This window comes from Rhynchophorus ferrugineus, unplaced genomic scaffold (genome assembly GCF_030347505.1).
Source record: "Rhynchophorus ferrugineus isolate W39M unplaced genomic scaffold, kcgeb_rfMv2 rfM8, whole genome shotgun sequence".
In the NCBI taxonomy this organism is placed as follows: Eukaryota; Metazoa; Arthropoda; class Insecta; order Coleoptera; family Curculionidae; genus Rhynchophorus; species Rhynchophorus ferrugineus.
In genome coordinates, this window is record NW_027472587.1 from 7,673,866 (window position 1) to 7,699,438 (window position 25,573).

The 25,573-nt window shown below is 33.5% G+C and overlaps 2 protein-coding genes and 1 long non-coding RNA gene across 3 annotated transcripts in view; 2 read left to right on the forward strand and 1 right to left on the reverse strand.

Annotated features, from left to right (window-relative positions):
* Positions 1-20,679, forward strand: part of LOC143200960 (protein Wnt-5b) — a 234,987-nt gene extending 214,308 nt beyond the window's left edge. The window contains exon 7 of the mRNA XM_076411775.1: positions 20,090-20,679. Within this exon, the coding sequence (XP_076267890.1) occupies positions 20,090-20,445 (356 nt within the window). The 3' untranslated portion in view covers positions 20,446-20,679. The remainder of the gene's footprint in view (positions 1-20,089) is intronic.
* A 608-nt stretch (positions 20,680-21,287) lies between these two features.
* Gint3 (GDI interacting protein 3) lies at positions 21,288-23,814 on the forward strand. The gene is made up of 8 exons (XM_076411782.1): positions 21,288-21,599; positions 21,687-22,058; positions 22,112-22,220; positions 22,276-22,430; positions 22,485-22,730; positions 22,784-22,941; positions 22,999-23,128; positions 23,188-23,814. Exons 2-8 carry the CDS (start codon positions 21,789-21,791, stop codon positions 23,464-23,466), a joined length of 1,347 nt encoding a protein of 448 aa, XP_076267897.1. The 5' UTR covers positions 21,288-21,599; positions 21,687-21,788; the 3' UTR covers positions 23,467-23,814.
* Positions 23,815-25,134: 1,320 nt separating this feature from the next.
* On the reverse strand, positions 25,135-25,566 carry LOC143200969 (uncharacterized). The gene is made up of 2 exons (XR_013006858.1): positions 25,432-25,566; positions 25,135-25,359 (listed from the first exon to the last, which is right to left on the reverse strand). It is a non-coding gene; the product is annotated as an uncharacterized LOC143200969 (long non-coding RNA).
* Positions 25,567-25,573: the final 7 nt, after the last annotated feature.

A 25,573-nucleotide genomic window follows, 5' to 3' on the forward strand; every position in this document is an offset into this window, starting at 1 on the left:
CGACAGCTGTCAAATTTATACACCCATCTTTTGGGGTTGGGGCTACCTAAAAAATATATGGATTCAATTCTAGTAGCACCATCTATTTGTCAATCCGGGGACTTTTCAATTGAACTGTTAAAACACTTAACAGCCTTCTCTTCTCTCGATCTATAAACGACTCGGTATAAATCCGTTTTTCTAGAAACTAATGGGACAATACCCAGTAAATAAACCATATGGCCCTCGCCAATATACCAAATTTCCTGCATATTTAAAAAATTACTCGATTAAGTCTGTATACTGGTAAAAACTTGGTCCTCTCTTCTATTTTCTATGCTTCTATTCTAAATAAATCTTAACTATGTCAAATCCCACACTCTTTCGTATGTATTACGTACAGCTTCTCTACACACTGTATTGATATAAAAATAAAACATAAACATCAGATTTTAATACGATACATTTTCCCGCAAATTTACTGACCAATCAATGCAATATGAAACCCGAACTAACCGTTAGAACGGCGGAACTTCCTGTTCCTACTGCAAATAAAGACATCGATAATTCCAGGTCGTCCCCCTCTCTTCCACCACCCCGACCAGTTCGGACCAACCAACGAGGGACGAAGGCGAGTAAATCATCGGCGCAAAGAAAGCTGGACCAGAAGACGTGTGGGCACCGGCGAAACGTAAGAAGAGCGTCGTGTGGGGCCGGTGTCCATCGCTCGACAGCGTCGCTTTATCGATAGACAATCGACGGCGCGGAACTGCGAAATCTTTTTCCGTCCATTCGAATCGAACGGCCACGATCGGGCACACGGAGCCTGGGAGCTGGGAACCGCAACAAACGGACACAAAAAACGAGACCAGTTGGTTTTGTTACCGGTTCTGAGGATATGCGCATACACGCAAACGTGGTCGATAAGGTCGGGTCTGGATCAGAAGATTTATCAATCGGCAACCGTCGATCGGGACAGTTAATCGCTCATGTTATATCCACTAATCTTCACATGCCCAATACAGTTTGCCTTTAATTTTACGTCAAACTTTTAACTACACAGGTCTGCTAAGTGCAAAGTTTTATGATGTAATATTTATATTTTTCAGTATGCTGAATTCGAAAATGACTTCCTTTTTGTCATAGTACGACATGTTTCTTGACAATTTCGGAAACTATATTAAACGAGTTATTACATTAAAATAAAACAGAACGGACTTGAAAAATATTATTTTATGTACATACTATTAACAATACATATTTTTTATCTAACAGAAGTTCATACTAAAAGACTAAAATCTTTTCTTCTTCCAACGAAGCTCCTTTTGTACCTTTTCGCTCATGGGAAAAATCTGGAATGTATATCTAAAGCGCCCCAAATAGTTTGATCCAATCATTCAAGCTCTCCTAGGATCATCTGGGAAAATATTTTTGGGCATTTTGTAAACCGCTATTGTCAAATGTTAAATTCGACATGCCTCAAGGTCAATATAGAACTTTATATGAAGGTACTAATGTTTCTTGAAGGACGTTCTTTTCATCAAGCTCTCTCGGTGGCCAACTTTTCTTGATCCAATGATTTACTTGGTCTCTGCTATTCCATAGACTAGACCCAAAATCGTCGCACAGCTGCCATGCGTGGTCTTCGTAAGTTTCAGTTTAATTTTCGAAGAACCAATTCCAAGTTTTTGTAAGGTTCTTGGAGGTGTACGGAGTGTTGTGAAGCAGAACCTCTTTAAAGCTTCTTTTTAATGAATCTATTAATCATCTTGAATTGAAGAATCCTGAGGTCCTGAAATTGTTTCCATATTATTTTCATTTTCGGCATTCAGCATATAAAAATCAGTTGAAAATACTCAAAGAAGTTTGCTTCTTGAGCGATTTTTCGAAAGAAAAATTACAGAGTCGAATTCGAAAACCTAAACGTTTCCATAGTTTCTTAGCAAATTTAAAAATCGCCAGTGGAAATAAACATAATTTTTACGTAAGTTTTTACTAGATAAAGTTGATTAAGAAACCGTTATGAGCAGAAAAATATTCATAAAATATACGAATCATGCAATCAGATAACACAGGAAAACTATCTGCCGAGTGTGCAAACTAGAATAAGCACATACGCTACTATATTTTTTATTACATCTTACATTAAATATGCTTAGTAAATCAAAAAAGATAAAGACGAATGTGGGATAAATAAATCAGTATGTATTTCCTAAATTAAAATTAAATTAGGCTATCAATCTTCTGATTTCCTGCATGTTGTCCAGTAGCTGTATTGGTTCTATGTTTTAGAATGAATTCTTGAATAACTTCATAAAGCCATATAACTTTGAGGTCAGCGTGTAGTTCTTCATTGGTTACGTACCGATAAGAATTAGTAATGAATCGAAGAATTGTGTTTTGCCATCGTTGGATCGTTAGTTGATTTAATGTTTAACCCCATACTTGAACCCCATAAGCCAAATAAGCTTTATAATTTATTGATAAACCTTAAATCTCTTTGATTTTCGTTAAAGTTGGAAGTATATTCCAACTAACCAGTACATTTGTTTGATTTTGAATTTGATCTGCTCTGCGTTTTGTATATGTTTTTAATTTAACCAACCATTAGATGGATACCGAAATATTTCTCTGATTATGCTTGAGGAATCGGGCATCTACCAAATGATATGGTACTAAATATATAAATTAATTTAATAAATATTTCAAATAAACAATATGGATTACTAAAAAAAAATCATTTAAAATTAATTCAAGATCTGGGTGTAATATAAGAAGTCGTTTGTAACATTTTCTATGAATTACAGCAGGGAAACAGTAACATTAACACATTAGGGACTGGTTATGAGTATCACCATTAATAATAATAAATAATAATAATAAATATATTGATGTAGGTACTTTTATATATATATATATATATATATATATATATATATATATATTTTAAAGTCTTCTTTTAACAACTATGGGTTTATCTGGACTGGGCCACGGTCCTCAGCATTAAGCCTACCGACTGGCGAGTGACCAACTTTAGAAACCATCCGATAATACATCCGGTCTTACCCAGCCTGATTACTGGCGTGACTGGGATTATTTTCCTTGTCAGATTTTACATTCTGGCCTAGAACATTCACAAATTTTAAACAATCACTAATTTCAATTTTTCAAATTTTTCACACAATCATAAATGTACGACCATGCCCCAGCATGATTCGAACCCGCGGCTATCGCAACGGTAGGAGGACCGTGCCATGGCCTTTACCACTGCGCCACCAAGCCGGCTATAGGTACTTTTTATCGTTTTAACTAAAGCGCTATTAAAGTTATTGCTAAACGATCTCTAACACTAATTGGTTTCCTCTAGTTTACGATCATTTTTCCAAACACAGGTGGTCATTTTATTTTCAGTATAATTAAATGTATCTAGTACCAACCGGAAATAGGTATAATGATTGTCAGATTTCGACTTCCACAATTAACCTCATAGGTAAGTGGTGAAATTTTACCAAATATAGCACCTTTCTCTCGATATTAAAATTAAACACGTTTTTATTTAATTAAAATCGACTTTTATCAGGCTGTTGATGGTTCTTCTTCGATCGCATGCTGTAACAGATTACTTTTCATCGTCAGTTACTGTATATCACACAAACATTTTCTTACAATGGCTGCTTTTTATAATTGTGGCGATGGCAGCACTAAATATTGTTAAGGGATGAATGTAGCATGGCGTTTTTCATTATTAATTAGAACTTGACACTATTGAACATAACCTTCTTAAGAGCGATTTCAAACCAACATCGAACGGCCAATTCTAAATGGTATACGACTATTTCCTGACCGAAGAAAAGGCGAATCATTCTCCGATCACGACAATTCTCAAACAACGTATATTGATTGTCTTTTTTTATTGTCATTATTAATAAAAAGTGATCACTTCCTGTTTCTGCTGCTCCATGTCTCATTCTTGTGGTCCACAATATCTCTTTTTGTTTATTTTCTTGTGGTCGAAATACGATTACGAATATACGACGCCCAAATATTGGAAAATGCTATCGCAAATTGATTACATCCAGAATCTACAGGACAGTCCTCCTGCTGTTTCTAGTCGCTGTCCTGGGTAAGAGTGCAAAATCCGACAAGGAAAATAATCCCAGTAACCTGGGTAAGACCGGATGTCTTCTGGGACGATTTCTAAGTTGCTCACTCGCCAGTTGGTAAGCTTAATGCCGAGGACAGTGTTTCGGAGCCCACGTTAAATAGTAGGTCCAGTCCAGATTAAAAGGAGACTTTAATATATTTAAAAAATGCATGCAGTTTATTTTAATTTTATTCTACCTCATTCAGTAGTATTTACGATCTCGTACCTTACAATGAATGAAGTATTATAGCTTTCCAAATGACCGCGCTCCTATCGAAGACAATATCTCGTAAATGGACTGAAACTCACCAAAAATTAATAGACGATTCACGGAAAACTATGTAATAGGTATTCGCCAATAGTTCGTACACACGTTTAGACATATTAGTTAAAATTTAAAACCGTCTGGCTGTTTTATGTGACAGTTTGATGTGACTAAACAATAGAAACGGCTCACGGTGGGATTTTTTTAATAACCGCCTCTATTTTACCCATACAGTTCCCTGAACGACCGTACTTGCGTTATTTATTGCTATTCCTCAAACAGTAAAAGTACCGATATTTCGTTTATATTAAATGAACAAGCCCGTTTGAATACTGTTTCTTTTTGTGCATTTAGTAACGTATTCTATTGGAAATTTAATGTTTCACTAAATATCGTGACTAAATTAACATTAATTAATATGGAAGAAACACTCGAGATACACAGCCGTTGGATTGGCCATGCCATGGAAGCATTCGCTTTGATATTTTATGTTTTTCAAAAATAATGATACGAAATATCAGGAATAGGTGATTGTGTTAAACGTTATGTTATTGTTTGTTTAAAATTGTAAATTTTGAAAAATTAAATTGTTTAAAATTTTTGATTGACCTAGGCAAGAGTATAAAATCCGACAAGGTAAATGATCCCAGTCACGCCAGTAACCAGGCTAGGTAAGACCGGATGTCTTCTGGGATGATTTGTAAAGCTGGTCACTCGCCGGTCGGTAGGCTTAATGCTAAGGACCGTGATTCGGAACCCACGTTAAACTGTAGGTCCAGTCTAGGAGGACCGTCCTGTCGCCTTTGCAGCGGTAATCAAGCCGGCAATTAAAATTTTGAATAGAGGGATACAAATTAGCATTAATATAAATTCAACAATAAGTCAACTAACTTATATAAATTCAATTCAATTTTATATAATGTTCTTGCGTATATATATCTACTGCATGTACAAATAAATATATATAATTTTTATCATTATCTCCCAGAGCTTATGAAGAAAATGACTTTATTTGTTTTAATTTGCATATTCTAATACAAAAATTACAATTCAGATAAAGAAGATACCTATTGTAAACGGTTGAGCCTTATTTTGGTCTTCGAGGGGGTTCTTCAGAATTTCTAAGCAAAATGTACATAAAGCGTTTGAATTTACATGAGAAAAGAATCCATATAAAGACCTTAGGAATATCCATATATATATAATGTGCTTAATAGAAAAAAAGATATTCGGTATTATGTCGTTTTCTTAATTTATGAAAAGTTGTGGGAATAGTGAAAAATGGTCAATTCATTTATATTTTATAAGGATATCAGAGATTTAGACTATGAATGACAAAGAGAGTACGAAAACGAAGTTGTTATTTACTGTTTGTAGGTTTTATCTAAACCCAAATTGTATTTTTATTAAGAGTTGATATGAAAAATATGTTTTGTGCTAAAGTTTTGTCAACCAGTATAAATGTAATTAAGTTGATTTTTATATTAGAACTTCAAATCCTTTTACCATTTTACTGATTAGTTGATGAATATTCAATATTTGTGTCAATAGAACACTTATTTACATGGTACTCTGGCACTCTGACATTTCAATCATTTTATATCAATGTGCTGGACCGATTTTTATGAAAATTTTTATGCATATTCGGTAGGTCTGAGAATCGGTTACTATCTATTCTTCAAACCCCAAAGTGATAAGGGGTGTCCACCCCAAATTTTTTTTGGATACATTTATTTATGTAGCATTAAAAAATACACACAATCCTAAATTTTCACTTTTCTATCACCAACCCCTGCTTTTACTAGCCATTGTAATAATTTTATCAATTTTTATCCCGCTCGATAACATCAATTATTTTCGTAAAATCGCTTTCGTGAAACTATCTAATATTTACATGTCTATTTAATGTAATCAAAGACAAATGAAATTATTAATATAATAATTTGCATCATTAAATAATTCAATCAGTTCTATTTATATGTGTTTTGTATTGTACAGTGAACAATGGCAACAAAACGCAAAGGGGCCAATTTGAGCCAAAGAACCGAAGAACAAGTTCAAGAAGAAAATACTGGAGCGCGTGTGAGAATGGAGCCATTGGATTTGTTATTTTTATATTCCCTCATCGTTCACAGCGCTCCATGCCTTTTTCACTCATATACCACATCCTTACACACTTCCATATATATATATATATATATATATATATATATATATATATATATATATATATATAGTAGTATATATAGTATGTCTAGTACATCACCCACTCTAACTAATCCGTAATGAACACGAGGCCGGGGAAAACAAAAGCCAAACTAAGCCTCCTCATTATTTATTGTCCAAAAGCCATTCAATGATAATCTGGTCCGATTGTGGGTACGTCATACAGTCATAAAATTATGGGGCGTGAATATTTATGTAGGTCCATCGCAGAGTCGATTTAAAAAAGAAACTATTCTTGTAATTCGTGTGCCTTGTAATTACGTTGTTTTTCAATATGGATAGGGGTGGACGTATCGACCGAGTCGATCGAAGATGGCCAGTGAGAAGTTGATTTATACAGATTCTCAGATACGTGGTTGATAATCGATAATCGGGTTTTAAGTAAGTTTTTTTTCCTGATTTTGTTTCTTTTGGTGCGTGGGTAGTGGTTAATCGCCGTTGAATCTTTCGAGTCAAGCGATTACATACAACCTAACTATTTTTCAGAATAATTTTAGGCACTGTAAGTTGTGATATTTTGTCTGTACTTCATGGTTGTTTCGTCGCGTTGCCTAGTAACTATATTGCGCTTCCACACTACTGTAATTTACTGAGCTTCTTTAATGTTTTACACTGAAGTTGGTTATAACTTCCTACATCGATTTGATTCATCTATCGAGATTACCCTACAGGTGTTTTTTGGCAGTGGTAACACAGATCTGCATACAAAAGTAGGGGTTTGAATATGTTCAACTGATTTCTTGGTATCTTGAATACGAGAATAATATGGAAAAAATTACAGGTCGTCAGGATTTTTGGGAGACTTGAACCTTTCCAAAGTTGCTGCTGCATTGATTTCCTCAATGCTGCCTCAACTGGTTTAGATATCGTTATTGCTCTAATATCAGTGGCAGCTGGCGCATAAGCGCTACAGTGCTGGAGAGCTCCCAAAAAATAATTATGTAATCTCACTAAAATACTAAAATATTTTCTATTACTTACCAAAAAGCAAATCCCACCTAACATTCGCGAATTCTTGTTGTAATAAATGATAAAAAAAACTATAATGGAAGTGAGAGCCACGAAAGTAACGTGGACCAATGGAATAATCTACCATCGGTAGTCTACCGACTCACGCTATCGCTTTTACTTATCTGAGCCACACGGACGTGTTCTGGAAGCTCCTTCATACACGTGGCACTCCGCTATCCATCTTTTTTTTTTGGCCTGAAGCCGATAAGGGGAATTCTGTTACGGATACCTGGTCGGGAAGACCCGCAAGAATAAGCGAGCTGGACTAATTATGTGAAGACTGCCTCTGGGCTGTCATATGCTCCTTTTATCCCACATTTTATAAAGAACGATTACGAACTGAACTGATAGTTATTTATTCAAGAAATAATTGCAGAATATTAAATGATGCACTACCTCTTTTATAATTTTTAATAGCAAGCAATATAGAAAACACGATGAAGGATACTAACCAATTATTAGAAATCGTGTTAAAAACTCCCATAACAACATCAGAGGCCGAGAGATGTTTCTCACTATCAAAGCGCATCAAAAGGTTTCTCAAATAAAAACAAAAAACTTTCTGGACAAAGTAGACATTCAATTATACTGTACTCTAAGTTACAAGTTGATTCAAACAGGCACACGAAAAATTTGTGTGTATTGTCCATCTAAATAATCTCAAACCCGGTCCAATGCGAGAAGCACATTTGGAATATGTAAATATGTCGTGAATTTAAAGTTACGGTAACAGTAAATAATAATCAACCAGCTTGCTGGTCTCTTTTCGCCAAAAAAAAAACAAAAATCGAAAGTAACCAACCGGTTTATAATATGTATATAGCAAAAATATCGACAACGAAAATAGGAACGTTATTGAAACTCCGAGTCGGACCCACGACCATTTAACTGTCCGAGCAGAAATCCCCTGGAATTATAACCTCACTTTCGGTAAAACAATTTCCGATTACATTATGCATTACAGGGCGCGTGGGCGGCCAACCAAGTGCAAATACTTATTAATTTGCCCATTGTTTCGCGTCTGCGCCTCTCAAAATGCGATGTAGTACCACCATTACCGGCGGTTTGAGTTTAAACGAGATTCGAATTCTCGGTATTGACGAGAATATCAAAAGAAACTTGTATATACCTATATATAATATTAAATAATGGGTGCTTGTATGTATGCCGATTATTTTTTCAGTTTAAAAAGAATGCTTCCCTCACTTTCCACATATTTTCTGGCAACATCGATAGAACGATGTTAGTTTTAGCATTTCTAAACCGTTTGCCAACCAAGCCATGCTACATCGATATGAACAAGTAGTAATCAGAAGGCGATATGTCTGGTGAATATGCTGGGTATGATGAAACTTTCCATTCGAGCTACAATAGTGTATCCTTCACAATTCTTGCAACATGTGGCCGATAGTTGTGATTCAAAAAAATACTTTGCATGTATTAGTCATTATTGGTCTTTTTTGCAACAATACGTCGATAAATTTGTTCAACTGACGTCGGTAGAAATCTGCATAACAGCACTAACTAACACAGATATGCATAGCAAGACCGGATGGATCTCCCATGACTTTCTGCCCATAGAATTTTGGCAACAATAGGCTCCAGAAAATTCAATTTATTTACTGACCTGCAATGAAACTGTAATGATGACAATTAATTTAAGTGGTACCTATTTTTCCTTCTTTTGGATCTTTCCCATTGCATGTTAATATAATAAGCCTTTGATTGGAATAGTCACATGATTAGATGATCTCGTGGTATTGTTTAAAATTGTGTTGTGGGCAAGTATTAATATAATATTTTGTATACATTTTCTGTGTAAATTATTTCTTCTTAATAAAAGGGATAATAGTAATAGTAATTTTAAGGTTAAGTTGCCGTCTATATTGTTCTTTCATAACTATATGATGGTATAAGCTATTAGAACAATTTACTATCAGCTAAAGCGTCACTCTAATAGGTAGGATTAAAAGAGAACTTGGTAGAAAGTCATAATAATAGTAATATTTAACAATGCTTCTGAAACATCGAAAAAATGGAAACAGAAAAGTGTATCTTGTATAAGAATAATATGTTATTAACAAGATTAAAACAAGTGCACAGACTTGTAAACAAAATAAACGCTGACCTAAATGCCAAAAGATATTGTTCGGCTGCTTTCCTAGATATATCTCAGGCTTTTGACAAAGTATGGGCTTGCAGGTTAAACTAAAGAAACTTCTCCCTCATCCGGACTATCAGTTACTAAAATCATATCTTGCTGATAGACATTTTATTGTAAATCAAGGCGATGAGCATACCGAATTAAATCCCATATATTCAGGAGTTCCGCAAGGTAGTATACTGGGTCCAGCATCTTCTGTATACAGCCGATCTACCCACCACAAAGATAGCTACTGCGGCAACATATGCAGACGACACAGCAATCTTGGCATCCCATGAAGATCCGGTCACAGCATCAATAAACCTACAAAACCACCTGGATCAAATACAATTGTGGTTGAAGACATTGCGCATTAAAGTCGATGAAACAAAATCCACCCATGTAACGTTTACCCTGCGTAGAAGAACATGTCCACCAGTGAATATCAATCATCGTCAACTCCCCCAAGCAGACCAAGTTAAATATCTTGGTATGCACTTAGATCGACGCGTAACCTGGAAGAAGCACATACTATATAAAGGAAAACAACTTCGACTGAAATTATATCAAATGTATTGGCTCATCGGGCGCAAATCCAAGTTATCATTAGATAACAAGGTGTTGCTGTATGAGTCTATACTCAAGCCTATTTGGTCATATGAAATCCAACTATGGGGCACCGCTAGCAAATCTAATATATCCATCATTCAACAGTTCCAAAATAAAGTGTTGCCATTGTTGATGCTCCGCACTATATTTCAAATAAAGTAATACAACACGATATTCCTCTAGAACCTATAACGAGTGTAATTCAACGTGTTTGTGTGAAGTACTTCGAAAGAGTATCATTGCATCCCAATGTACTCGCTAATCAACTAAATATGCGACGTGATAGTGAAGTGCGTAAACTAAAACGTTTATCACAACCTGATATGATTACTGGACATATGTAGACTTGAGAATAAGCTTTAGAATAAGACTAATTAATTAAGATAATATTTTATACAGAAGATCGCTTAACGAAGTGATTTTCTGCATGCCATGTAAATATAATATAGACATAAGAAATACTTATTGCCTATAGGGCAGATTGTGGGAAAAAAAAAGATTAAGAGTCAATAGAAATCTTAGTTATTCCTTTGTGTATTTCAAAATATTTGTGATGAAAATGACTTATTATTATTAAGACTTATTATTACTTAGACTATTATTAAATAAAACAAAATCTGAAACATACAATACATATTTCAACAAGAATTTGAAAATATCATCTTTTATCAATAGAAATAAAACAAATATTATATTGTAAAATATAGTTTATTTCAATATCATGTTAATATATGTGTATTATATATATATATATATATATATATATATATATACATATATATATATATATATTATAAATATCTCATCTTCTCACTTTATTTACTCAAAACTTAATGTTTCTATTTGTTAAAGTATATCATTTAACCCTCCAGTTTAGGTATGCTATTAATAAAAAATATAAGCATAAATAAATAAAATATTAAAAATTATAATATAAACTGAAGGACCATAAGACATCGTTCTAAACATTAAGAAATACGATAAGTGAAATCCATAAACAGAAATGTAACTAGATAGTTAATAAACATCCAAGACATCCAGAAAGCTGACCATTGCAAAAATATAGGTAACAAAATGGTCATAGAAATATCACACGATAATGATTAAGATAATGATATGTATTTTGTCTTTAATAAATTGTAATAAATCTTCAGAGGCTCTATTGCCATGTATTTACATCTGCATTTTTGCGTTAACAGTGCTCATATTAGTACCTAAAAAATCCATAAATATACAGTACGTTACCATAAAGTTATACGTACTACCAAACCAATGAGAATCTTGCAAAGCCGAATTTTCGGTTTGTCTGCTTGTGTATTGACACACCTACAATAGAACAATAGTTATAAATTATTTTATAGATTAACATTATACTAATCATATTTAATGTAAGATGTAAATAATAGAAAATAAATTAATTATAGTCAGAAAAATGGTGGCTATTACATTTTAAGATTAGTAAGACTTGTCAATTCCAAAGTCAAACGTACCTTTTGTATGGGAAGTTGTACCCTCACATATTAAATCAATCAAACCCGTTCCTTCTGCCACTAATATCCGTCGTTTACTTCCTCCTCGATCGACTCACGGGCATAGAAAACGAACCGTCCGTTCGTCGCCAGTTTTCTTCTTTACAACAATAATGTAATTTAGCTCAGATAAAATAGCCGGTTGTTGTCCAAACGGCCGCGGGCTCTTATAGATACGATAAAGATCGTTATTTTCGTGGCTAACTTTACAGTTATAACCATTTCTCTGTGAGGAATTATTTATGGCTCCGAGCCTTAATTTTCTTCAAAGTGCCAGCCCGTTAAACTAGGCTGATGCGGATTTTTTTCGAATAAAACGAATTAAATATCGTCCCGGGGCGATTCGGTTTCATCGAGATATAATTGCGGAAGGAAATGCATACAATTTGACGCATTCGTTCTCTTCAACCGACTTCAAAAAAGGAGGAGGTTCTATGTTCGACTGTACATATATTCTTTTTAATGTATGTTCGGCCGATTTCTCCGTCAATTATTGACCGATTTTCAAAATTCTTTTTTTATTCGAAAACGTGCACTTCCGAGGTGGTCCCATTGGAACCAAGTCAGGGTCTGATGAGGGGAAATCGACGGAAACCTTCAAGTTTCCCAGGCACATACAAAGTTTTTACATATTTTTTATGTAAAGTAATCTGATATTTGTGTATAATGTTATCGATGAACTGATGTGACGTCGATCATATGAGAAGCCGTAGAAATATTGCATGCAACTGTTTCTATGATGTAGTGGTTAGAGCGATCAGCTCACACGCGGAGGTCGCGGGTTCTTTTTTCGGCGGTGGCAACGACTTTTTGTTGTTGTTCTAGTTTGGTTAGAAAATTTGTCAAATCAACTAGGTTAGGTAGCGCACCCCTGGGCCTGAAGCGTTACTTATTTTTAATCATTGTTTCTTTATTCCTATTTTTCCTCATACGGGCTGTACCTTTACTTGGCCTACCCATCGTAATGCTTAATCCTTAATAAAATAACTGTGTAATTTATTGAGTAAAAATCTAACACTAAATAGAGAAAAAAAATAAAATGAAAGCCTCTCACTCACCAGACATGGCGCCTTCTTATTACCACTTGTTCAGATCGAAGCAGCACGGCTGAATCGCAAAATGCAATTACAAGAAATGCAAAATCGAATTGCAACGTTATATCTAGATGTTGCTAGAAATATGGGAAAAAGTTATAGAAAACGGTGTGAAATATTTTTATTTATACAAATTGTACAAATATTTTTCAATAAATGCCTCTATAAAGTGAAAAAATGATCACGAAAACACCTAATAAGATGTCAAGTTGGGTTATAACGTTTTGAATTTATGTTAGACAAGCTGTGTTATTCCTTTTAACTAAGACAATAGATTCGACTGGTTGTTTGTCGTAGGATTTCTGTTGATATACTTGACGTCGTCTTCAAAGCTCTCGAGATTTAAGCTTAAGCTTCTTTGACTTACTTATTTGCATTTATAGGGGCCCAACTACACGTTGCCTATTTAAACGACAACACACAAGCTAGGAGATCGAGTGTTTGCCGAGCGGGACCGGATAAAAGATATTTAAATATATCACCTGTTTGACTGTAAATCTACTCTAATATTTGGACAAGTTTATGCATTTAGGTAAACAATTTCCTGTGACGGTGAACTTTAAATGCGATAGAAGTGATTGTCGCGACCTTATCGATATTTAGTATTCGCGGATTTACGTTTTAAATGTCATCTTTAACGATTTCAGCTACGTTAAATGATATTTGTTGTGTTATTTTAATTTAAAAAAAATATGCGTATGTAAAATCCTTACAAATTAATCAAATATTATTTATTTCGTCCTACTTAGCATTCTTTTAATGAATGTTTTGTTCTTTAATCTTCTATATATAACAGGTCAATTGAAATGTCCCAGGCCTGACATATAGATAGCGCTACTAGAATTAAATCCATGTTTTTTAGTTAGCACTAACCCTCAAAAGATGCGTGTATAAATTTGACAGCGGTCGGATCATTAGTGTGTGAATTATAGCATTTTGAGTGAAACAACTTTTGTTATCGCGAAAAAAATGGTTAAAAAGGAATTTCGCGTGTTGATAAAATATTGCTTCTTGAAGGGAAAAAATTCAGTTTAAGCAAAGACTTGATTTGATGCCGAGTTTCCAGACATTGCCCCAGGAGAATCAACCATCAAGCATTAATATGCTAAGTTTAGACCTGGTGAAATGAGCACCGAAGACGGTGAACGCAGTGGACACCCAAAAGAGGTTGTTACCGACGAAAATATTGAAAAAATCCACAAACTGATTTTGAATGACCGTAAATTGAAATTGAATGAAATAGCAGACACTATAAAGATATCAACTGAACGTGTACATCATATCATTCACGAATATTTGGGTATGAGAAAGCTCTCTGCAAAGTTGGTGCCGCGCGAGCTCACTTTTGACCAAAAACAACGACGAGTTGATGATTCGGAGCAGTGTTTGAAGATGATCAAGCGTAATAAACCCGAGTTTTTGCATTGATATGTGACAATGAAACATGGCTCCATCATTTCACTCCGAAGTTCAATCGACAGTCATCTGAGTGGACTGCACACGATGAACCCGCTTCAAAGCGTGGGAAAACGCAATAGTCGGCTGGCAAGGTTATGGCGTCTGTATTTTGGGATGCGCATGGAATAATTTTCATTGACAACCTTGAAAAATGAAGGACCATCAACAGAGACTATAACATAGCGTTATTGGACCGTTTGAAGGACGAAATCGCCGAAAAACGGCCGCATTTGTAAGAAAAAGAAAGTGCTGCTTCACCAAGACAGTTCACCGTGTCACAAGTTAGTGAAAACGATGGCAAAAATCCATTAATTGGGCTTCGAGTTGCTTCCTCATCCATCCTGTTGTTAGATTACGAAAGAATACTCGCCGGGAAGAAAATTTCGTCAAATGAAGAGGTGATCGCCGAAACTGATGCCTCTTTTGAAGCAATGGAGAAATCTTGCTACAAAAATGGTACCGAAAAGTTGGGAAAAGCGAGGGTCGCTATAATCAGTGTATCACCCTGAAGGGAATTATGTTGAGTAAAAAAAACTAATTTTACCAAAAAAATGTGTTTTACTATGGTAGGCCGGGGACTTTTCAATTCACCTGTTATTGTTATTGGTGTATATGCGGTCTTATTATAGGTGAACTGCACATTTACCTGTTTAATTTTTATTTTCAGGTTTGGGTTCATTCATTTATATTGTCATTGGTAACATTTTCTGTAACTTATGAAAACCTTATCGAAGACTTTTGCTGTATTTAATAATATAGTTATCTGTTAGTAACAATATCTGTTATTTTGTGCACCTGATCAATTGTTGAATATTTGTTAATAAACCCAAACTATTGTGTTGGTATTAGGCTTTTTCTGTCTATAACACTAAGGACGATAATAATAAAAAACTATATGTAAATTAATTCAAGAAACACCAGCTCCATCTGTCAGAATTATTATCAAATAAGTAACAGCTTAGATGAAATACAACAGTGTTAATAAAGTTTAGAGAGTTCTTTTTAAAAAGACTGGATGCCATCAAAAGCTTGATACTTAGTTTCCCATGAATTATTATTGATAAATTTAATGGAAATAAAATGAAATTAAGCCATTTTTGATAATAACGGGTGATGTTGACCCATGGACCACTTACTTTTTTTACTCTATTTAAACTTGAACAAATAAGATAATCGCGATTACCTTTGTTTGGGCAGATTCCAGCTAATTTAGTGAATAAAATAACGACCAGAATGTGGACTATACGCAAACCCGCTATAGATCATTGCTGACTCCTGATAAGGAAGGAACGACATTTTATTTATTTCTGTTTATACAAACCGAACTAGTTTTATCGCGGCGAATCTATCAGAGGAAAAATAATATATTATCCTTCTCTTAATGGGGCATAAAGCAGTCATCGGTAATTGCAGGTTCTCTTTATAACCGTGTATCGGCTTTCCTGCAATTTATGTAAAGAAGGCTAAGTTATAAGTCACGATTTAATTAATAGCCGCTAATTATTAAATTACCGGATAATTTGCCGATTTTTATGTAACACCTGAATTACCACAGCAACATATAAATAATAAACGTACCGCCATCGTTGAATGACTGTGTTTCCTTTTTGAATAAACGTTCATTAGTCTTTACTGAGGTATATTACATTCAAATGAATAAACCGTAAATGGACGGTTGATAATTTGTAACGTTGGGAACTATCGACTGAAAACAGTCGAAACAGTCGATGGTCACAAAACAGTCTAAACAGTCTATAGTCAAAAAACTAGAGAGTGAAAATAGTAATTACTGTTTTCAGTCAAATTCACGATTGGACTGTTTTTTTTTCAATTCGTGATGTCAGACGAAGATGTACGAATCTTTTCCTGTATAAATTGTGAGAGAGGAAAGGACGGAGATAATTGCTTGGGGCTGTTAATTTTGTATGTGGTTATATTTTCCAACGGTAGTATAAGAGAGACGGAGATATATAAATTATTTCACGAACAAACTTTAAAAAAGAAAAGGAAAAAAATAATTACTAAATAATATTACATAATATGCAATTTGATTTAATGCATGAAATTTAATTTTAAACGAAGTAGAATTACTTTTATATTTGAATATTCTGTGGATCTGTAAAAAAAATTAATTTTTCTATGTACTTGAATAATACCCCACAAATGTTTTATTGAATTTCAAATGTTAATTGCTATTTTAAAAGAATATACTATAATAAATATAGACAATACAATAGAACTTAAACAAAACCTAACAACAAAAGATGTACAATATCCATAAATACTATATAACAATTAAACATATACCTAATCATAGAAAAAAAAAACTAATGCATGACATAATTAAAAATAATCTGAATGAAGTGATATAAATGCTTTATTTACAATTGAACGGGAATATTTTTTAACAAAAATCGAGATATTCATGGAAATATTACCTATTATTGCTATAAAAACAGTCAAAATATTTTACTATTTATCATTTCCAATTTTAATCTTTTTACCCTATTACAGTAACAATCTTGAAAAATATCGCACAAAAATGCTATAATATTAATATACAATATATTGTTATTTACAAGAAAAATACCAAAAAAATCATAAAACTACATATATTACATATAAATCTATGTAAGCATATATTGGGTACATTTTTGTCGAGGTCGTGGCTAGGACGACCAAGCCAGAAGGTTAAAAATCATTCGAAAGAAACTAGTAGAACCAAACCAACCAAGTAACTAAAAGTACGACTGGTGACAAAATCAGACGGACCGAAAATAGCGACTGAAACAGTCACTGATAAAAAGTAGTAAAAACAGTCGAACAAAAAATAGCGACTGAAACAGTCGATAGTAAAAAGTAGTCAATTACTAAAAATTTATAGGTCCCAACACTAGTAATTTGTATCGTTAGCTTTGTAGAATTTGCCATTGAATTGTGATAAGAACGGTACTGAATAGAATATAGAAGGAAAATGTGTTAACCACGGTACTCTCTTTTAACGAAAGTTCTTTGCTTAAACAAAACTTTATAGTAAGAACTAATTATACAAGTATTTCACCTGAGCAACCAAGAACTGTAAATAAGATAAATTAGAGGGTTGAAAACAAATCAACATCCCGTTGTTTTAAATTGGTTCTAGTTTTCGAAATATTCAATAAAATCATTATATTACTATTTTTGACCATTAACGACCATTTAACACGTCAATTGAAAAGTCCCCGGCCTACCATAGTAAAACAAATGTTTTTTCCAAAATTAGTTTTTCTTATTCAACATAATTCCCTTCAAGGGTGATACACTGATTATAGCGACCCTCCAACTTTTCGATACCATTTTTGTAGTACGATTTGTCCTTTGCTTCAAAACAGGCCTCAATTGTGGCACCTATTCATTCGAAATGTCTTCCCAGCGAGCATTCTTTCGAGATACAGGAAACAGGAAATAGTCACTGGGAGCCAGATATGGACAATACGGTATATGAGGAAGCAATTCGAAGCCCAATTCATGGATTATTGCCTTCGTTTTCACTGACTTGTGAAACGGTGCATTGTCTTGGCGAAGCAGCACTTTCTTTTCGATTTCGTTCTTCAAACGGTCCAATAATAGTCGCTTTTGATGGTCCTTTTTTCAAGTTAGTCAATGAAAATTATTCCGTGCGCATCCCAAAATACAGACGCCATAAACTTGCCAGCCGACTGTTGCGTTTTGCCACGCTTTGGAGCGGGTTCATCATGTGCACTCCACTCGAACTGATTTTTTTAATGTCTTCGTCGGTAACAACCTCTTTTGGGTGTCCACAGCGTTCACCGGCTTCAATGCTCATTTCACAACGTCTAAACTTAGCATGCCAATCCTTGATGGTTGATTTTCCTGGGGCAGTGTCCGGAAACTCGGCATCAAGTCAAGTTTTTGTTTCAACTGTCTTTTTCCTTTCAAAAAGCAATATTTTATCAACACGCAAAATTCCTTTTGATTTTTTTTCATAATAACAAAAGTTGCTTCACTCAAAATGATATAATTCACAAACTAATGATCCAACAAATTGATGTCAAAATTATACACGCATCTTTCGAGGGTTAGGGCTAACTAACTAAAAATCATATGGATTTAATTCTAGTAGCGCTATCTATGTATCAGGTCGGGGACTTCAATTTACCTGTTATATAACTGACCGATACTTCAGAGTCAAACAAATAGATGCCTATTCTGAATCGAGTAATATTTTGTAGTAATATTGAAACAGGTGTGTCACAGGGCAGTGGATTAAGGCTAGTCCTTTATCTGCTGTATTCTCGGGACTTGCCTACAATCAATGAGATTGCTGTTCCTACATTTGCAGATGACACTGCAATACTAGCCATTGGACATAGCTATAATGAATCACCCGAAATCTTACAAGTATATATTGCCGAAATACAATGCTGAGTATAAAAATGCTCAACAAAGGAATAAAAATAAATCAGTGCATATTAAGTTCACCAATAACATAATATATAAATCAGCAAGTAGTACCTTCATGTTAAACTCAGGTGGAAGTTACATGTTAAAAAAATGCGAAGAACACAAGCTGAAGTACAAAAAATGTACTGATTATTGGGTAGATACATCATGTTAGACAAAAAGCAAAACACATTAGAACGAAAATAAAACAACTATACTGGTTAGACGGAAGATACTCTCAACTTGATCTAAAATCGAAGAGATTGATTTATCAGACAATCATAACGCCAATTTGGACCTATGAGGTGCAAATATGGGGTTGCATTAAAAATTCAAATCAACTAGTCATCCAACGCTGTCAAAACAAGGTTCTTCGATTGATTAACAATGCCTATCGCTATGTAACCAACGAAGAACTGCACGATGACCTGCAAATCAAATGGATTTGTGTAGTTATCCAAAATTTCGCCTTGAAACACTTGAAGATTACTAAATCATACTAACGTGGAAGCAATACAACTACTGGACAACGCGCAATATATATGAGAAGATTGAAACGAACCAAACCATATGAACTTATATAAAGTGTGTACATTTAGTGTAAACTGCAGCTTAAGTTATTGTAATTTTATAATTGTGGAATTGATGTATTTATGTCGCACTCGTCTTGCTTGCGAATTAGTCCAAGTACAAATGAAATGTGGTAATAAATCAGTTTATAATTAAAATTGTACTAAGCATATCCAATAAAGATGTTATAAAAAAATTGGGTAGATATTCAACCCTCTGAATGTAATAAGCTTTATTAACAATAATGCTCCATGGTAAATTTGAAACGACTAAACAATGACCTGAAAGTATTAACTGCCAATAACATTATCGAGAATTATACCATAAAACATGAACAGAAACATTCTTCAGCTTCTAGATAATGTTGGCTTAGTCAGAAAATTAAAGAGAATACAATAATTTCTGTAATCCAATGAAGTTAATTCTATTCCTGGTTATTTGATTTGAGCGCATTTCGTTTTAATGGAATTTACTTATTTGTAGCGCGTATTAGATAAAAAGTTGCTATAAATGCTATAAATTAATTCTCCCCTTTGAATGTTTTCTCAAAAAAGGAGACAAAGCTTTATCTCATGACAAAGATAATCTCTTAGTATGCTAAATTTCATTTTTTTGTAGGAGACTATCTTCGAGATAAATACGATGGAGCTACAGAAGTAAGAGTGAACCGAAGAGGTCGCCTACAACTCCGAGATCCCAAGATAACTCTACCAACAGCTTACGATTTGGTGTACTTAGAAGAATCCCCTGACTATTGTGAGAGGAATGACGTGGTGGGAGCCCTGGGGACACAGGGCAGGTTATGTAATCGTACTAGCCCTGACGTAGATGGCTGCAATATACTTTGTTGCGGTCGCGGGTACAACACGATGAAATCGATAATAAAGGAGAGGTGTCATTGTAAGTTTAAGTGGTGTTGTGAAGTGGAATGTAAGACGTGCGTCATATCTCTCGATATTCATACTTGTAAGTGAGAGAGAATGCAATTTTACGTACACGCAGTATTATTATATATTTTGTTTTTTTACAAAGACTCAGGAGACTGAAGTCCGTTGTTGGACGGAAACGCGATTAAAAGACTACTGAATTTACACAATTTTTAATTTATTTTATATTTTGTAGCTTTATATAAATATTTATGTGTATATTAGCTTTAAAAATGTGTAATTTTTTACTAGTGTACTTAATAAAAGTTCAATTTATATAAACCTAGCTTTACCCTAATATAACATTTAAATTACCATTTTATTTATTCTAACCCCTATATAAATTACATTTAAATCTCAGGAGATTCTCTCAGAGAAATGTATAGCACCCTCTATGACAAAACACTAGAACATTAAGAGCATTGTGACATCTATCGGATATATGCGGTATTAATTAAAAATTTTGAAAATTCCGAAGAAACCTGTAATGGCAATTTTCACCCTCCTATCGCTCTTTAACGACAAATGAATGAACAGCAATTGTCATATGACGACATCTGTTGTAAGGAAAGAGCCTTTAAAAAAATACATTTTAACCCTAAGAAGAAATTACATAACGCATGTCATTGTCATATCTATGTTCTTAAACATTTTACCTTAATAACATAGCTTTCTCTGTTGAACGCAAGCAGAACCTAATGTTATAAATAAATAAATCTGATGATTATTTAAAGAAATCTACAAGATATGGTCAATATTTCTGGCGTGCCATCTATGAACGAGAGACGGGGTAACAACGTACACCTTATGTCGCCATCTGCCGAACAATAGCGAAACCTGTTGGAATAAATAAAGGAAATATCTATTCCACCATTGCAGCAAATGTCATCAAAATCATATGTTTCCGTGTCAAACCGGTGATCTACTTTTCCAAGTAATGGTTTCAATTTTCGATTATTTTACTAATTCATCTATATTTCATGGCGTTTTCATCTACTTAAATACCATTCAAGCTTACTTGTGCGATACCGTGAAGGTTTTGCCTGAACCGGACCACTTGACAATAGGAATATTCGAATTCGACGATTTCCAAGTGAAATTGTTGAAAACTTTTTCTGGAATTTTACTCCTCAATATATGTCTAATTCATTTATGCTGGAAATATTACGGAAGAGAAATACACGAGCGATTCTTTCAATTAAGTAAGTACATCATTTCATGTTGACAGATGATTTTATATTATCTGTCTTAAATAAAGAATATTAATATTTTATTTTTTATTAATAAAGCTACCAATAAAGAAATCGAGGAACTTAAAGCTAGTGTTTCCAAATTGAAATTGCCCAAAGTACATAGTCCTAGGATATAAATTAAAATAATTACATTGCATCATGGCTGAAAAAATATCAGAAAAAGTAAAAAAATTCTTTCAAAAGAAAAAGGCTGATGCCAAATTTAAAATGGCTGGTCCCGGACACAAACTGAATGAATCCTCATCTAGTAGTGTTGTTACCCCAAATAAAAAACCATCTTACATGCCCCCACAAAGAAGTGGTCCTTCTGAGGTAAATAGGCAGGCTGCTGAAGCTGCCCTTGCTAGGCTAACAGGTCAGAAAAAGGAGACTCCATTTAACACATCTTTAGCAGCCATTCAAGCTAAGGTAAATTTATTCTATGCCTGCAGTACTTTTTTGCTACGTTAATACTATCTTAGGTTAGGAGAGAGTTAGAAGCAGAGAAGAAAAATAATGCAGTCATAAACGAAATATCCCTAGGACCTAAATATACTGAAGTAGATACAATATCTCACCTGGCTGTAAACGGTATGTTTATTTCATTATATAATATAAAAGCTTAATTACTTACATTTTTTTATAGGAGTATACTTTAAATGCCCCTTAATTAGTGAAGAAATTTTGTCTAAAGATGAATGGAAAATAAAAATTAAAGAATTTCTATATGCAGCACTAGAAGAAGAGAGAGGCATCACAGCATGCTTGATTTTGTATTCCTGTAATTACAACAGAACCAAAGTAATGTCTTTCATTTTGTTAGTTGACTTAAAAAAGTAATTATTTTTTTCTTAGGTTATAGACTGTGTAAATATTTTATGCAGATACATAGATAACATTATTGGAAATCCTACTGAGCCAAAATTTCAAAAAATTAGGTGTTCAAATCCAACATTCTCTGATAAGGTAGCTCCATTATTGGGTGCAACTGAATTTTTGTATGCTGCAGGTTTCCGACAAGAAACATTAGATCACAATGGCACTCAAGAATACTTTTGGGTATGGGCTGAATCAAACATCAACGGATTGGAAACTTTAGAGGTATTATGCAGAACCACTTCAAACTTATGTCTAAAGTATATCTGATACTTCAGTTTTTAAGAGACGCCTTAAAGTCAGAGAATAGAGTTGAATTGGAACTAGACCGAAATACAAGAGTACTTTCTCCAGCTCAGGCAGCTTTGAAAGTTGATCTCCCTCAAGATTTTTATGCCTTATCCCCTGAAGAATTGAAAAAGGAACAACAATCAAAGTAGGTGTTTAAGTCGAACGTTGTTTTAATTCAGCTATATAATTTCTTTTAATTCAGAACAGAGATGGCTGAGAAACAGTTGCAATTACGAACCAAAGCTATGAGGGAAAAGGACGAGTTGAGAGAAATCCGAAAATATAAATTCTCGTTGATCAGAATCAGATTTCCAGACGGTATTTACCTTCAGGTACATACTGTGTTTTGTTGATTTAGTTTCTAAAATCTCATATTTCTTTCGTGTTAAAGGGGACATTTTCCGTATACGAAAAATTCGCTGACATTGTCGACTTCGTCAAAGAAAATTTGGAACACGAGGGGTTGCCTTTCGTGCTTACTGGTCCAACAGGCCTGAAATTCGAAGACAAGGATTTCGAGAGTACCCTAGCCGACTTGCGTCTTGTACCAGCCACCATATTAATATTCCAGTGGGATGCTGAGTTCGACGAAGAGATCAAAGCCACCGGTAACGTGTCCTATATTAAACCTGACGTCATGATGTTGATGCAAGAACTTTCCTTATCTTAAAACTCGTTTATAATGAATCTAAAAATTATACTGAATAATAAATGTTACACTTAAAATAGCGAGATCACTGGCAGATGATAGATTTTTAATCTTTGTATTTTTTTACATGCATAATTTTTATTGTTGTAAAAAACAAGAGTATGTATTAAGAGCATTTGTTCCAAGCCTTTATGATTATTACAACTTCAGTCCTATAAAATAGTGATGAATTACCATGTTTTGTTAACATTTCAAACTTTTACTTAAACATTAAAATATTTATTATTAAAGCACAATTACATTTATATTTTATGACCAATGTTATGCGTTATTATTATCTATAAATAAAGCATTGATTCAAAAAATAAAGTAAAATTAGTTTCAATGTTAATTGTACACATTCTGGAAATGATTCTTCGATGAAATTTTTTTTGTCATTAAATAGTTTAGTTCATTCCAAATAGTTTCAACAACAGAAATGTTGACTTACACTGGCAAAGAAGAGAAATCTAAGATTATAGCAGTATTAAAAGTTGATCTACCCAAGAATTTTGATGCCTCGTCTCCCGAGGAACTGAAAAATTAATAACAATCAAAGTAAATGTAATTAAGCTGTTTTAATTTAGCACAATTTAAAGTTAGATAGTCAAGCAAAAATTACAACTGCGAATAATTTTAATGTATGTAAAGCAATAGCTATTGATTTACTTCCAAACCTTCATGTAATACAGTTTCAACTTTATTAAATCTGGTCTAGGACTTTGATGAAAAAAAAACACTTTTTAGTTGTTTCAATGATTTTCAGAGACACGACAGCACAGAGTAAATGAACAGTAAAATTATTGTTTTGAAGTAAACGAAACTTCATTACATAGAGTAGGAATGTAGGTAGAGTGATCCTTACGCAGATTAATAATAAAAAGGTAACATTACATAACAGTCTGAAAGCTTGTCTCGAAACTTTGAATGCCTTTTTCCTGTATTTACTTTTTTCAATAAGTTTGACTTGACACGTCAAGCCAAATCTATTTGATTTCATTAATCAACTTAAAGGAGGTAATACATTTTTTCAGTATAGGAAGTCCAACGCAGCTAAATCAAGTTAATATGGCGATTTTAAGTAAAGGCAGGAGTTTTTTTATATTTAATGAAAAAATCATAAGTACTAATTTTGCGTGAAAGCTACCACTATTGTAATTCCGTCATTCTGTCTTTAAGACAAACGAATTTTAACTTAAATAATATTCCTTATTGACACTTTGACTAAACTTCAAGAATTCATAAGAAGCAATGCTAGAATTTTTACGTCTTACTACTTTTCTTATTACACTAGAGTGTGAACAATTAGTTCAAAAATGACTTAGAAGCATATTTTATTTTAATCTTAATGCTGTGAATAATGTTTTAATTTGTTTCGTTGGTACATATTAAATGTAAAATAACTAATATTCGTTTGTAATAATTTAAATAAAGAAACTCATGGGATTTTAACAATTGAATAGTGTATAGTGATCAAATCTGATTCATATCAGAAATTAATGTTGTTGAAAAAGTTGTGATATCAAACGCCAAGAATGTAAATTTAAGTTAGATGCTATTACAATATCGTTAATAATTTAAAATAATTGAGTGATCAATAATTTTGTATTCTATTTTAGGAGTCTTATGATAAGTAAATCAAAAATAAACTTTCGTACTGATGAAAACTTTTATTTATTAAAAACAAGTGTTTTTACAAATATGAATTAAAAGAACTTTGTACCTAAATGACATGGAAAGAATATTATTACCATAACAATAGAGAAAATACTTGTTTTATAGAAAATAGCTAGTGATTCTTATTATGATATTATTGATTTTAATATCACTGGCTTAATGAAGAACAAGAGTGCAGAATCGCTTTCAAACACTTACCTACTGAAACAAATTTAAAACGAATGAAAATTTCGACAGTGATTTACTTTAGTTGAGAAATTTGAAACTTACTTTATTGCTTTCATCGTTAATTTACGAATTGACTTTTCTGTACCGTACACTTTTAAACTTTTTCAAACAACTGCATTTAGTCTTATCACTCAAAAAAGATCACTCACTAAACTCAAAATACTAATCGAATCACCCGATACGT